General features: G+C 43.5%; 1 protein-coding gene across 4 annotated transcripts in view; it reads right to left on the bottom strand.

Annotated features, from left to right (window-relative positions):
• The window catches only part of Cacna2d3 (calcium voltage-gated channel auxiliary subunit alpha2delta 3), an 844,969-nt gene that overhangs the window by 214,090 nt on the left and 615,947 nt on the right, over positions 1-14,932 (bottom strand). For 2 of the 4 annotated variants that reach the window (XM_028882449.2, XM_028882447.2), the window contains one exon: positions 10,391-10,408. The exons of the other annotated variants lie outside the window; for them this stretch is intronic. In XM_028882449.2, coding sequence (XP_028738282.1) covers positions 10,391-10,408 — 18 coding nt within the window. The remainder of the gene's footprint in view (positions 1-10,390; positions 10,409-14,932) is intronic. 4 annotated transcript variants of the gene reach the window in all.

Genomic DNA, 14,932 nt, shown 5'->3' with positions numbered 1-14,932 from the left:
TAGATCTGTGTGGCCTTGGATCTAACCCTGGCAGTCTTGTAAATTGTCTGTGCCCACTCAATACATGAAGAAATCAAGGCTAAGACAACCAGAAGGCAGCAGAGTGGAGGGTGAAGACGTAGCCATAGCCTTAGTTTCTGGAGATCAAATACAAATCATTCTGCCCCCAGAATCCTTTTCTGTAAAATGTCATGTTTTGCCTTCAGGAGCTTAAAACACAGCAAAAGAGACATGTGGTGATATATTGTGTACTGTAATAAACTTGCCTGAGGATCAGAGAACAAAGTCAGCCACTAGATTAGACATAGAGACCAGATTAAGGTAGTATATACCCTTAATCCTATAACTCAGGAGCCAGAGATCCATCTAGATCTCTGTGAGTTCAAGGCCATACTGGAAACAGCCAGGCAGTGGTGGCTCACACCTTTAATCCCAGTACTGGGAAGCACTAAATCCTTTAATCCCAGGATGTGATGGCAGGGAGGAGAAAGGTATATAAGGTGTGAGGAAACAGGAACTAAAGCAGTTCAGCTGAGACCCTTTCGGATGAGGACTTAGAAGCTTTCAGTCTGAGGAAACAGGATCAGCTGAGGAGTTGGCAAGGTGAGGCTGGCTGTGGCTTGCTCTACTTCTCTGGTCTTTCAGCTTTCACCCCAATATTTGGCTCTGGGTTTTTTTTTTTTTTTTTTTTTTTATTGTGAGACCATTAGAAATTCGAACAACAGAGACAATCAAAAAATCATCCTTAAAATAGAAAGAGCCCTTAAGAGCTCTTGAAATAAGGAGCAGAATTGTCAACAAAGCACCCAGCATAGTGCATGGAACCCTTGCCATGTGCAGCTCACCCCACAAGGACCATCCCAGGGTATGAAGAGAAGCTTTCAAGTCCCTTCTAAACTCACTCATCACTCCAGTGAATTTGAACTTGGTCTCTCCATTTGAGCCACATTTAAAAAAAAAAAAAAAAAAAAAAAGAGTAGTGTTCCTTTGTTCTATGACAGAGCATCATGGGTCTCAGAGCTAACCGTGGTTCAGGAAACAACCGGTGCAGTTAATGATGACTTCTGCCTCTTAACAGAGGTTGGAGTGATGGGAGCAATGGGGAAACGGTTGCTATGGGGAAGGGAACTGCAGAGGAAGGAGAGCTGTTGCAGTGATACCCAGCCTCCAAATCACCTAATGCATCCCAGGCCTGGGCAGATAGGGGTGGGTGCAATCCAAGCAAAAAGTTCACAAGTCAGCAAGTGGTTCAAGTCTTTGAGTCATTTCTGGAAAAAGGAAATCCATAGCATAACATTAGTCCTTGCCTGACATTATTCTACCTCATGAAACTTGGTGGAGTCTTCTCCAAATGCTCTGAGTTAATTGGGATGGGATAAACATCTAGCTTGTGTGTGTTTGAACGTCACAAGCCTGGCTTTACAGAATTGCACAACTGCCCCAGTTTCCCCAAGCATCATTTCAGTTGAATCCTTTGGCATGCTATCTGCTGCTCACCCATATCCATTCTTTTTCCTCATGGGAAACTGAGCTACATATATCCATTACCTAGGGGCCTCAGAAGCAAAGAAAATGACCAGGAAAATGATTGGGCAACTAAACAAGGCACAGACTTGATTCACAGGTGACTCAGTTTGTAATAAAACATGATAAATCATGTCAATACAAACTTTGGATTTATTCTATATAAAAAAATTATGCCAAAAGAAGTGGCTAGGCTCTGCCTATGGGTGAATAGTCTGTGCCTTCTCTGCAATCACTGTGGTCTGTTAGGTTTATCTGTCATATAGGAAATACCATCCTACGAGGACCAATGAAGGTAGGTTAAAATAATTGGTAGTGAATACATACTGACTTGGTGTAAACTGTTAAATACGGTCTTCAAATCAACCACTGAACAGTATTGATTTTGATTTGCCTCCATACAAGAATGGCTTTTGTATATTCTCTCTCTAATGCAGTCAAAAAGTCCCCTCTTTCCTCAAGTCCATATAATGTTATGGTTTAGTCATTTCATTACGACAGTCCTTTAAATGGCACATCTCCCATGACTTGATCAACTAAAAAGCTGCGATTCATAAACCACTTTTCCAGAAAATACAGCTAGTGCATTATGTGATCCAAAGTCTATCAGCACACAGAAGGGACTTCACACAGTAATCCTGTTATTTGAGTTCAAATTTCAATGGAGCCAATAAAAACAGCTCTCAAAATTGCATCTGGAAGCAAGGAAGCCAGAGTCCCAGGCATCTGGAGGTGTCCTATCGAGTTTGCCCTCTTGGTGACAGCACGGCATTGCCATCATGTCCCTGCCCCAAGTCACAGTTAGTCTCTCTCCCCTCTCTGCTTTCCTTTCTACACAGAAGAAAAGGCTGCTTGTATTTCCGCATGGTGGTAAGCTCAACTGAAATGAAACAGCTGTGAAAGTGCCATCGTGCACACTCAGATGTTCTCTGACTATCCAAGGAAAAGGCAATTTCTCTAGTTGAACAGAGGTGGCATTACTCATCACCCCCAGAGGGTCATAGTTCATCACTGGGCTGGATGTAAATAAACAGAAAACATTTGTATTTCTTAAATACATGAGCATCTCTGAAATTAGGCTTTGACTTCCTTAGATACTTCCAAAACTTCCAAAAGCCAAGTTGGGGATCAAAAAGTCTTGAGACATTACAGATTTTGAAATCAGTTCTTGGTTCAGGTGTATACTTACCTAGTTCTAGTGCTTACCTTAAAAAAATCATCAAGTTACAATGAACAAGGTAGAGTGTAACTGGAGTTATCTGTAATGCTACAACTCCTGCAGAGGTCAGCTATACGTCTAACCTCTAATGGAATCCATGGGGAGCTGGGGCCTGGGCAAGGGCTATGCACACACCGCAGAAAGTCCTATAGACTGTTATTAACTCAACCTATCCTGTCTGACAACGAGAGAGATACTGTGTTCTGGACCCAAGGAAAGATGTTTCAGGCTTTAACTGCACCTCCCACAGACTGGGAACTTGTATCTTGCAGCACAAGGCAGAGTGTCCACCTCTGCAGCAAGAGTGCATGCGTCTCATGGTGAGCACAGGAAGAACTACAGTATCAATTAATTTCCCAAGCACGCTCAACTTTATTTCCACACCTTTCAGCCAAACAGCTCTTTTTCTCCCTCCCCCAGGCATAAACCAGGTACAAGGGAAACAGAGAGGGGAGGGGAATGACCCCCAGAGTGTAATCACACCCCTGGCATTGTTAAATGTCCCTAGGCTCAGTTCAGTCTTCCTTAAGTACCCACTATGGACCAGGCCTTAGACTGTCTTCGTAAATGTTCTTTCCAGCCAGAAGTGGAGATTACTAACAAACACAGGTACATCCAGAATTGTCCCAGACGATCTTAACCCTTCTGAGTCTAGCTATATCTACCATGAAACATTGTATCTTCAGTTTGGGATTCCCACTGTTCCCTTTTCTTCTGACAAAAGCTAAATTCAATAAGTTAACCTTTGTTGGTCTTATCCCATCTAATGTATAATAAATAATGCAGGGGCTGGGGAGATGGCTCTATGGGTAGGAGCACTTGCTCTGCAAGCCTGAGGACACGAGCTTGGTGGGCAGAGACAGGAGGGTTGGGAAGCTCACTGGTCAGTCAGGCCAGGTTCATTAGCAACTCTGTCTCAAGAGAGCAAGGCAGCAGAGAGCAAGAAGTCAACAATCAGCATCTGCCTCTACATGTGCTACATCTCCTCTCTCTCCGTCTCTCTGTCTCTGTCACACTCTCTTTCTCTCTCTCTTTCTCTTTCCATATATATCTCAAACACACACACACACCACATGCACATGCCAAAAAGTAAAATAGTTAGTGTATTAGTATGAATGTAATTAGTACCTCATAAACATAGTGTTTATTGTGTAAGATTAAAAACATACAAATAGATTAAGGGGAAAACAAATAAATCCCTGTTTTCCTGCCACCAGGAAATAGCCATTATTAACCTTTTAACCCAATTTTCAATGCTCTTAGTATCCCATCTTTGGGAAGTTTAATGACTTTGTAGCTATTTTCCTATTTTTGAATGTTTTTGGCTCTTCTTTTCCTTGTTATAAATATAATTGTAAGTCATGGACAAGTTTAAGTTAGAATTTGGAAAAAAAGCTTATTATATCAATTGCATGCAAATATAAAATATTTTTGACACACGTTGGCAATATTTGAATGTACAATGCTAAAGTGCTTTTTAATTTGTATCTGTAAAAAACTATTTTTATTTTGATTCTCAAAGTAGTACATAAACACTTCAAATGTTCACATAAATATGAAAATGGGGTAAAATCATAAGTAGACACATGGTATTCAGTTGTCTATCCCTGATGAATAATTTACTCTCAGTGAGAAATGAAATAGCATCTGGGTATGGTAGCACAAGACCATAATCTCATCTAGGCCATGATCAAAGCCAGCCTGAGCTAGAGAGAAAGATCCTGTCTCAAAATAAGAGATTTTAAAAGGGGGGCTGGAGCTGTAGTTGAGCTCAGTGTTAGAATGCTTGCCTAATACATCCAGGGCCCTGGGCGGGGGGGTGGGAGGAGAGAAGATATGGTTGTTCTGGGTTTTGTAGGGTTTAATTTTGGTTTTGGTTTTGGTTTTTGTCTTGTTGGTTGGGGTTTGGGGGACAGTCTTGCTTTCTAGGCTGGGCAGCGTAGAACTTGCATCCATCCTTCTGTCTCAGCCTCCCAGGTGCTAGGACTACAGAAGTAATCAGCTGTGCCTAGTAGGAAATGATCACCTTGACTCTGAGTGTCATGTATGATTAGTATGCTATCGGCCACGGCCACAGAAAAGATGTCAGCCCAGATGCACTTAATGTGGAGTTTGTGATCTCCTCTTTTTCAGTGGCAGTGGTGCCTGTGTGGGCTACTATGGACACACACAGAATGGTGACAGGGAACAAAGTATCAGAGACCACCTTGGTTGAATACCATATGGTCACTCAGACTTCTATGGTGTCCATCATAGTGGCCACAGGACAAGCTGACTTCATCTGCTCCATTTCTACTTTCTTGGTCTTACTCACAAGCCAGATCCCATAACTTAGACTAGTCCACTGGGCTACTTGTCTTCCTTTAGACTGAGCTATGGCCCTATAAAACAGGAAACAATTTGGAGAGGAACAGAGTTATGAAAATCAATAAGTATTCACATGAAAAGCGAGAAGAAGAAGAAGCCGGGAACAAAGGGAAGTAGGTAACCATATCCCCATCATGCCTGTTCCTACATCTGCATGGCTTGCAAGCAGCTGCAATGGGCACTGAACTCACAGACCTGCATGCAGTTCTACCAAACAGCAACTTTGTGAACTTTCTATTTTCTATGTTCTATAACAGTTAACTCAACAGGTCAATGTACAGACTCTAAAAGTGGTACATAAGGACAAAGAATGTCCTGCAATCCCTGAGAGCCAATTACACTGAGGTAGGAGGTGGACCATATCCTACCCCCTACCAAGTATGGGCTTAAAGAACAAGATGAGTAAAGGAATAAGGGAGGGGGAGGGAGCGAGAGAGGGAGGGAAGGGGGAAGATAAGCAGGCTTGCTTTAGATAATTGAACACTCCCGTGTATTCCCCTGAAACATTATAAGAAACCCTTTAGATAAATGAGTGCTTCCATTTATTCCCCCCCCCCCAAATATAATAAAAGTACACAAAAGAAAGTGCAAATGGATTCGGGTTCCATTTACCTTGGGGTGTGCAGAGATTAATAAAAGAGTTTATCCTGAGAGAAAGACCCAAACCGGACCTCCATTTAAGAAGTTAATTTATGCAGTCCCTCACACAAGTTAAGCAGCACAGAATATCACAGCAGGCACAGAACAACAGATCCTGAACCCCGCTGTGTTTGTTCAAGAAGGCAAGTTAAGCTATTCCTAACAGGGAACAAAACACAGGGTCGGACCATTAAACTGGGATCATTTTGCCGTACTGTGCAGCCCTGAATGCCTCAATTGCTGTTCCAAACAGGATTAGAGATGTGATTTGCTTTAACTATGATTGGGAGAAAAATGCATACTCCTTCTCAGAATTCTCAGGCTGATATTAACCAATACACTGCCAGGCAAGACAGAACACCCGAGAAACTGTCAAGGAATGTTTTTTGGCAAATTCTCAAGCTTTATAAACGAAGCATCAAAGGTATTAGTGTCTGGACAAGGTAACCCATATAAATGGCCAAGTTTAGGTACATCTGACTAGACATTCATGATCATGATACATTAATTAAATCAGCCACACAGTGACCAACTGCTGTGCAGTTCCTACAGCCAGAACCCGGCAGAATCAAAGGGCATTCAGTCCAGCAGTCTGAATGGGCATTTGGAAACAGCTTTGGCTGCGTTCATTGTGTGATCAGTATAAAAAGTAAACCCTCATCTATTTTTTTTCCAGGAGTAAGAAAGTACTGTTTAAAAGAAAATAAAAGTTCTCCAATGCAACCCTAGCTTGTGTAGATCTCTTTCCCCAGAGTTGCCCTGGGGAAACAGGCTCAGTTTCGACCAGTGGGATAAGACCCATGGGATGGAAGGTGTGAGTTGTACATAGCTCCAAGAATTCACTGGTTACATATTTGGTAGAAAGGTCAACATTCTTTGGGCTTATCAACAGCTGTTGTTACCCCAATGTTATATCAAGGGTTGAAATTTATAAAGCCAAAAATTAGCTTGGAGATTCTTACCAGCTACAGGAAAAAAAAAATCATTTTTCCAATTCCTGTTGTGAAAAAGTGTTATGATAGTCTAGAAGAGGCATATTGGAAGGCATATTGGAAGACCCTCAATGTTGACATCATGAAAATCATAACTTAGGAGTGACCATAATTAATGTCTGCTACATTAAACACAAGAAGGACACCCAGATGGGACATTTTTGGTTGTAGACAAGCCAAGAGGTTAAAACAAGCATGTTTACAGAGATTTAACCATTTATAGAGAAAACAGTTGTAGATAGTACTGAGCCACATTCTAACAAAACAGTACAAACATAGATGCCTTATGGTCCACCGCATGCGCTCATGACCTCATCAGACAAGAGGGCCAAAGGCACAGTGGCTGGGTTGCTTCCCTCTACCCACAGAACAGCAAACCTCTGGGTCTGCAAAGGACTCACGATAACCATGTCTGCAGCGGCAGAATCAATGGGTAATGTCGAGAGTACCTGAAAGGCATCTCTCAAAAAAATCAACCCTGAACCTTTGCTTTGTTGGCATTTAAGACTCCATTTCAAACTATTTGTAGCAGGTATATCCCAGAAATGCAGATGAGGGGCTGGGAGCGCTGTATGCCTGGTGGGTTCTTTAGTCATTTCTACCTATCCATTAGGCTTGAGTCGGGACCACACACCATATGCAGGATCCCAGACCACCACCTTGCACAAAAATGCTCCCTTGACCAGCTTTGGGGTGTCGGGGACCACATGGAATGCCTGTTGGAACTCTACATGCCTTACGTGTCTTGTATATGCTAGCTATGTGCTATACAGAGATAGAGAAATCACGCATGTAACCAAACTGGAGAAGCAGTCTGATATTCTCATTAAGTAATGATGAGCCCTGGGAGCCCAGAGAGCTTTGGTAACTTGCCCACTGTCATAGATGGATGAAGCCTAGGAAGAAAACCAGCACATCCCTTCACTGGTCCAGCTATAAGCCAGGACATCTGAAAGGAGCAGAGGCTTATGAGAACCTCTTCCTTCCAGCAAAGGTGTCACTGATGTCATTCTAGGGGAAGGGAAGAAAATGAACGGGGCGGGGGGGGGGGGGAATGGTAACATATGGTTAGAGAGGATGCCCCAGTCAATGGGATACTCTCCTCTAAATCCTGCAGGCCAGATAACTGAGGTTCAGACACAAAGTGTTTCTCCAGAGCTGAGTTTTTAACAGAAACTGTCCCTGGAATTATGAAAGCATTTGAAATAGAATTATTCGTGTGGTTTTCAAGGTATGTATTGCAAGAATGTGATGCTAGCATCCAGCTGCAGCACAGGCCACAGTCCCTTGCAGCCACTCTCCCAGTTACAGATGCTCAGGCGCCCTACTGAGCCTCTACTCTGCCGGTGAATACCAGCAAACTTCCCTGGGCCCAGGTCTCTTCTTACCTGGGAAAGTGAGTCTACACAGAAGAGTTGCTGATGGCCACACTTCTGGCTCCTAACCCCTTTTCCTTGCCTCCTGCCTAGGAATCTGAGAGCCTGGCTGTAGGCTCATGCTGTGATACCTCTCCCATGCCGGGAAAGGCAGGCGTAAGAGGAGACTTCACTCTGCCACATGGACTCTGACTCCTCTCTTCAGAGACCCTTCCATGCTGTCTTGTCTCTGGTGCTGGGGCCTCAGCTCTCTTCAGAGCACCCCATCAAGCTGGTGCTTCTTTCTTTGTCTGTTAATGATCATTAACTTTTCTAATAAACTCCTCACTTGACAACATTCCACCTCGATGTTCCTCTTGGACCTCGCTGTACAAAACCTCTTAAGTACCTTCTCTCTATTTTAGTAGGGAAGACGAGGAGGCAGAACTCTTTCTTCCCTGCTAGCTAGCTAGGGCTCCAGGAGAAGGCCTTTGGACTGTCTGCCATCTGCTGGAGACAGGGAAAGAACTCAACAAGCAGCTCAGAAAGCTTCCTTGACTTGGTTCTATGATCACAGTAGCATGGTCCCTCTTGGGGAGCACGCGGTGAGAGCCAATAAATGATAGCAGAAGGGATGAACACAATGGTGTAAGCACTATGGAGGGTCACAGAACCCACAACTCGGCAACGCTGTGCTTACTGTGGCCTGCCTTGGTGTGTTTGGACTTTGTTTAAAATTCCATGGCTGATAGCACCTCCAGGTTTGGAGGACTCTTCTACAAGAATGCCTTTGTATATGGACCAGTTTAATTGACTAAATGCCATCGAGGTAAAATAAATCCATTTCTGATTTGTTGAGTCTCTTTCTAAAATAAGATTTTTTTTTTCAAAATGTGGGCAATTAAGAAAGCATGTCCTATGAAAGACATCAAGCTTTCCAAACAATCTGGATTCTGACCATATATTTTCTCTGGAAGCTGTTGCTATCCTGGATTCCTTGAACTTTTAATGAAGTGTGCAGTCAGTCCTTGTGTGATGGCACTGTAGTGTAATCAAACACTGCCAAGAGCCAAGTCACACACTAGCATGTCTCGCCTTGTTTAAATATCTCAAATATATCTGAGTAATTGTGTAATGATTTCTAGACCTCTAGTTGTCCATATGGTCTGAACAGACTGTCTTTTATACAACAGTGAGCACTATCTGGATAAGGAGGACCCAAATCATCCTGTTCTGAGAAGGAAGTCTCAGGATGCTGCCTCAGTTTCATGCAGGCACCATACCTGAACTCTTGAAATGAAACTAACCCACATCTGGTCTCCAGAAGCTGCTGTGTCTTCCGGAAAGCTAGCTTATGTTTGGGAAATAAATGAGAATAATGCAGCAGGCATGGCGTGACATATTCTTTAAATACCATAAGTGTCCTTAGGATACAACAGCATGCCAAGGGGATAACAAGGCAAAGCCATCACTGAAACCACATGGAGTCTTTCTGGACAGAGGACATTCTTAGATGGTGGACAGAGATCATCTTATATACACAATGGAGACCAGTGAAAGGGTCTAGCCCTTGGCTTGGACTATGTTCTCATGTTCTCTGCATATTATGGGCCATAGGTGAAAAAAAGAAAAACTTTTGAGATTTTATTCATTATTTTTATTTTATGTGAATGGGTATTTTGCCCACGTATCTTGTGTGCCATATGCATGCAGTGTCAGAGGAAGCCAGAAGAGGGCATCATATTGCTGGGAACTGGCTATTTGTCCTCATGTAGGATTTGAACCTGGGTCCTCTGGAAGAGCAACCAGTGCTTTTAGCCTCTGAGCAATTTCTCCAGCCCAGGAACTAATTTTGTAATTAATGAAACACATGAAAATTTCAGAGTTCAGTCAGTGGTCCAGAATTTAAATTTGGTCACTAGGCCTACAAATTATCTGCATTATCTTTCTCCCCAAGAGATGAGTTATCCCAGGAAAGCCTGGAATGCGGTCTTTGAGCCCAACTTACTCTTGATCTACAGTATTTGGCAATTCATAAGAAAATGCTTAGGTATGGATTTATTCTTTACGCCCTGGCTGTGAGAGGGTTCTTCGGTGGGACTAATGTGGTAGGAGTGGAGGGGAGGGGGGTTGACACTGCCTGAGGGACTCGGTGATCCTGTCCGGCTTTTGGCTGGGGAAGTCGCAGGAGGAGACCCTTTCACTGGTCATGAACAGAGTCAAATGCACAGTACCATAGACATGCACGGCGGTGAGTTGTGGGAATGACTCAGATGGGACAGAAAAGAGATTACCTTTTGAGCCTGAGGGAGCTGAAAAAGTGGGGAGAAAGACAAACAAAAAGAAAACAAAGTGTTATATACAAAGTTCACTGTAAAACATGACTGTGTTGCCACTGGCAACTGCAATGGCAACTGCAAAAACCAAACCAAGGAGGAAAATGAAGGAAACAAAATCAGTCTCTGGTCACTTTTCAAGTGTATGCTCTAGCGCCAATTACCCAGTGTGCTATCCAAATCTGTGGCACCAACAGACACTCTGGGGGTTTTGCAGCAGTCTTTTGTGAATCTCCACAACCAAAGCAATGTGGTAACCTCCTGAAAAGCTACGCCTGAAGTGCTTCTGTCCAAGATGGTCAAGGACGCAGCTCCATGCCCAGCTAGCTCCTTCCTCACACAGGCTACCAGCCCCATGGGCTGGGAGCTCTTACCAGGGGATCTGCTTTGGGGAGGTAGTTGTAGCAACTATACAAGGATTGGAAAAAAGGATGAAGAGCTGTTGCCTTGAGTGGGTGGAGCCTAGGCATGCTGGGAAACTCTAAACTGCAGGATAACCCCTGTGCATAGGAAAAACACAAAAGAACCCACTACAGAGGCGCATACCCAGTCCATCACTCAACAGAACCAAGTCAGAGAACTCCTGCTAGCCATAAAGGTAAGATTGTCAGAAGAATTTTCTGGTTTTTAAGGGCAATTTCCCTTGCTTTACCATATATTGACTCTTCCCTTTAATGGTGGTTAAGGAAGCATAAAACAAATTTATACATACAAAACAAAGCTTATATATGCAAAACAATGAAAAAATAGTCAAGCCATAACATGAGACACAACAGCTTTGCCAATGGTACAAGTGAGGACCTGAAATTAATAGGTATGCCGAAAAAGATGAACCAAATGTATGAGCTGTATTTGTCTATTGTCTCATGACAAAACTCTGGTTTCATGTCACTGCACTGTGACTGCCATTTTATGTGTAGTGCTTTGAAAATCACGTTCCAAATCTGGGATGGGATTAACATTATCCTGGTAATCAATACTCTATCTAGGAATTACATTACTAGGAAGACTCAACTTTTCATCACATAGACTAGCATTTTTTCGAGTGTGAAATTGCTGCCAGCCACTACAGTTAGGCCCTTTGTCTGTGTTATCCCATTAAATCTCAGTGAGCCAATGCTAAGTACCTCCAATTTACAGTAGAAAAAAAAGTGGACACTAGAGGTGCCCCGTGGCTCCTGAATTGTAGCTGGGGGCTGCACTGTCTTCATCCACAATGAATAAAGACCTGTAAGGCTGGACTCATGCCTGCAGACCTTTACCATCTCTCTAGACTGAATCCAGAAGCTGTAAAAGATGCAAGATGATGCAATGAGACCCACCAGTCAGGGTTCCTACTTAGCTTTCTGCCGTTCTGCTTCTTTACACCTTGGGAGGGAGGTTGTCCTCTGTGTGCATGAAGATCAGGATTCCCATCAAACTCTCCCAAGTCCTGGGCCCTAGATCCTCCATCTGTAGATGGGGCCCAGGCCCAGGTAGGAAGGATAAAGCTGAATGGCTTGGATTTGAGCCATCTCTCCCCAGTGCAAATGAGAATGTTTACAGGAAGCACACAAGGAAACCCTACCACTCCATTTTCAACTCTTCTCCCAAACTGTTGTCCCTGTTTAAGAAGAGAGGAGCACAAGAATGGGTCCTTCCTTCTCAGTGGGACTGCAGTCATAAGAAAAGGAAGCTCCCAAGAGCTCAGGGGGAAAAAGAAAGTGTATCAGGAGGGGCCAGCAGGTACAGGTGCCTGCTGCCAAGGCTGATGACTTGAGTTGATCCCCAGAAGCCACGTGGTAGAAGGCACAACCTACTTCTAGTTGTCTTCTGGCTTTTAGACACACAGCACAGCCTACCCACCCACCCCACAGGCCCACACAAAACAAAGTAAGTATCAAACATCTCTCATTCAATGGGAAAGCAACCTGGGATGCAAACACTGTGCGGTGAGAGATCCCTTGCATTTGTTTTGCCGTGAAATGCAGAGGCCTGAGAGAATAACAAATAAAGATTCACAGGACGTCCCACAGAGACTTCAGAGTTTCCTGGCCACTGACAGGAGCTGCTTTCACTTCTTTCATGAAGTTTCATTTGGGTTAGACAGGAAACAAAACTCCCAAAGAGTCACCCACTTAAGCATATGAAAAGACATACTGGGAAGAAAATAAGAGACTAGGCCTTTGTGGTGATGTCCTCAGTTTAAGACTAGCCTCAAACTCTCCACAAAACATGAACTTTCCTCAAGAAATAACTCATGAGAACAAAGAACAGCCTTCCCATTGGAGCATGGGGCTAACGTAAATTATAGCTTAGCATGCTCTAAGCAGGTTGCCCCCCAAACCCAGCTTTAGAATAGAACATGACAGATTTAGATCAACTCATCTGTAGCCACAGATGCTATGAATGGGAGTGGGCACCCCCAACCATCAGTCATCCAGCTTCCATGAGTAACATGCAAAGCCCAGAACTGGGCTCCAGAGTACTGGAACACCAGGTTTACCTCAGTTTCTTCCTGGACATCCAAGGTCAATTCTATCTGGTCTTTGGTTACTAGGCTTACAGATTAAAGAAAGGGGAGTGGGGTGGTCAGAAGATGATTGGAGGATGGGTTAGATCTTGGCTGGCCAGCAGGTTTAACTCAAGAACAACTCTGATTGCCTAGTTATCGACTGTTTGCAGGCAGTGTTGAGAAGAACTCTGATATCTGAGGTCTATTGGAAAGAATAGCATACTGCATTAGCAACCCATACTATAGGCTAAGATCAGGGAAATGGTCCTGTTAATGATGACTTCTTAAGGTCTCTTTTTATTCTTTTCTTTTTAGTTCTGAGCAATGAATAATTGTCAGACATGTTATCTGTTTTATACCTCTCTCCCCTGCGAGGTCCCCTTCAGGTAGTAGAGTGCCACCTAGCCTGTGTATACATCTGGCATGCTTGCTCCTGTGACTAGTATCTCTTTGTAAAATCAGAAGCCTTGCCACTGGATATACCCAGGATTGAAACCAGGGTGAGAAAACCTAAGAAAACTGCCTTTAATCTTCACTTCCCACCACTGAATGCTAATGCACCAAACTGGTGCCTTCCAAGAGAAGAGAAAGATTTTCTTCTAGCACAGACAGAAACCTCTTGGATCCCTGTACGACATATACATACTTCTGTACATGTGCCATACATAGTCTTCTTGCCTGCAAACATTTGTAAGACAAACCTGGAAGTATTTTTTTCATAGGGCCATGGGAGACTTGACTATCTTTCCACACTGTGGAGGATTTTTTTTCTCCCACAAAGTCACCTTGTTGAGCATGGATTGCTCTGGACCTACATATTACCAGGGAATTTGGGTGCAGGAAGGACACTAGAGGACAGAAAGAGCAGATTGTGTCTATCAGGAGAGAATGAAGGAGAAGGAGACAATGAAGAAGAGACAGCAATAATGGTGACATTCTCCAGGGACCAGGTGCTTGGCTAAATGCCAGCTGAATCCCTTTTCCTCTTCATGTGGGTCAGATATTAATATCAGTTTCCATTCACAGATTGGGAATGATACAGTATTTAGAATAGTCAAGTCCTCCCCAAGGTCACTGTTCTGGTTTCTACCCAGTCACTCTGATTTAAAAAAAAAAAAGCCCTAACCAAAAGCAACTTAGGGGAGAGGAGGGCTTATTTCAGTTTACAGGTGAAAGTTCATCATTGACAGAAGTCAGATAAGAAACTCAAACAGAAACCTTAGCAGAAGCTAAGGGAAAATGTTGCTGGTTGACTCACTCAGGGTCCAGCTTAACTAGTTCTCTTAGACACCTCAGGTCTACCTGCCCAGGGAACGGCACCACCCACAATGGACTTGGTTCTTCTATCCTATGCCAATTAACAATCAAGAACGCCCCTTATAGACATTTCCACAGGTCAACCTGATATGAGAAACCCCTCACACAAGACTCCCTTCTCAGATGACACTAGGCTGTGTCAAGTTGATAAATGAAGTTAAAAAGGACAGTCACCCAGGCAAAAAGTGTTCAAGTTCAGAGCCTAGTCTCCCCATCTCCTAACCTTTGATACAACCACCAGGTTCACAGCAGTGTCTTATGAATCAAACAGAACTAGTGCTAACCCAACTGCTTGATGACCTTGGGGACCTCATGCACCATGCCACACGAACATCAGCCCTGTGAAGAAAGGGGAATGAGAAATCTTGGCCCCACTTTCTGTGGCAAATTCTAGATGGAGTCCTCCAAACTCTTCAGCATAGTTGTGTATTTGGTGTAGAATGATGGGTGTTACATTCTTTCTACTGTCACAGATTCGTAACTCCTCTTCCCTCATCCCAGAACCCTTCCTCGTTCCCTATAGCCCTGATCCCGGGGAATACATATGGCTCCAGGTGTTACATGATATTTTCCTCCAGGAGGAAGGAGATAGGATCATAAGGCATGGGAAATAAACAACTCAAAAGGCTTAGGAAGTTCATGAAATTGACAAGATCCTCAAGTCTTCTCTCCAAAGTTATGGAAGTTGT

The sequence above is a fragment of the Peromyscus leucopus genome, chromosome 9 (genome assembly GCF_004664715.2).
Source record: "Peromyscus leucopus breed LL Stock chromosome 9, UCI_PerLeu_2.1, whole genome shotgun sequence".
NCBI classification, from domain to species: domain Eukaryota; kingdom Metazoa; phylum Chordata; class Mammalia; order Rodentia; family Cricetidae; genus Peromyscus; species Peromyscus leucopus.
Note: the sequence above shows the minus strand (reverse complement) of the source record. Positions and strands in the feature narration are given on the sequence as shown.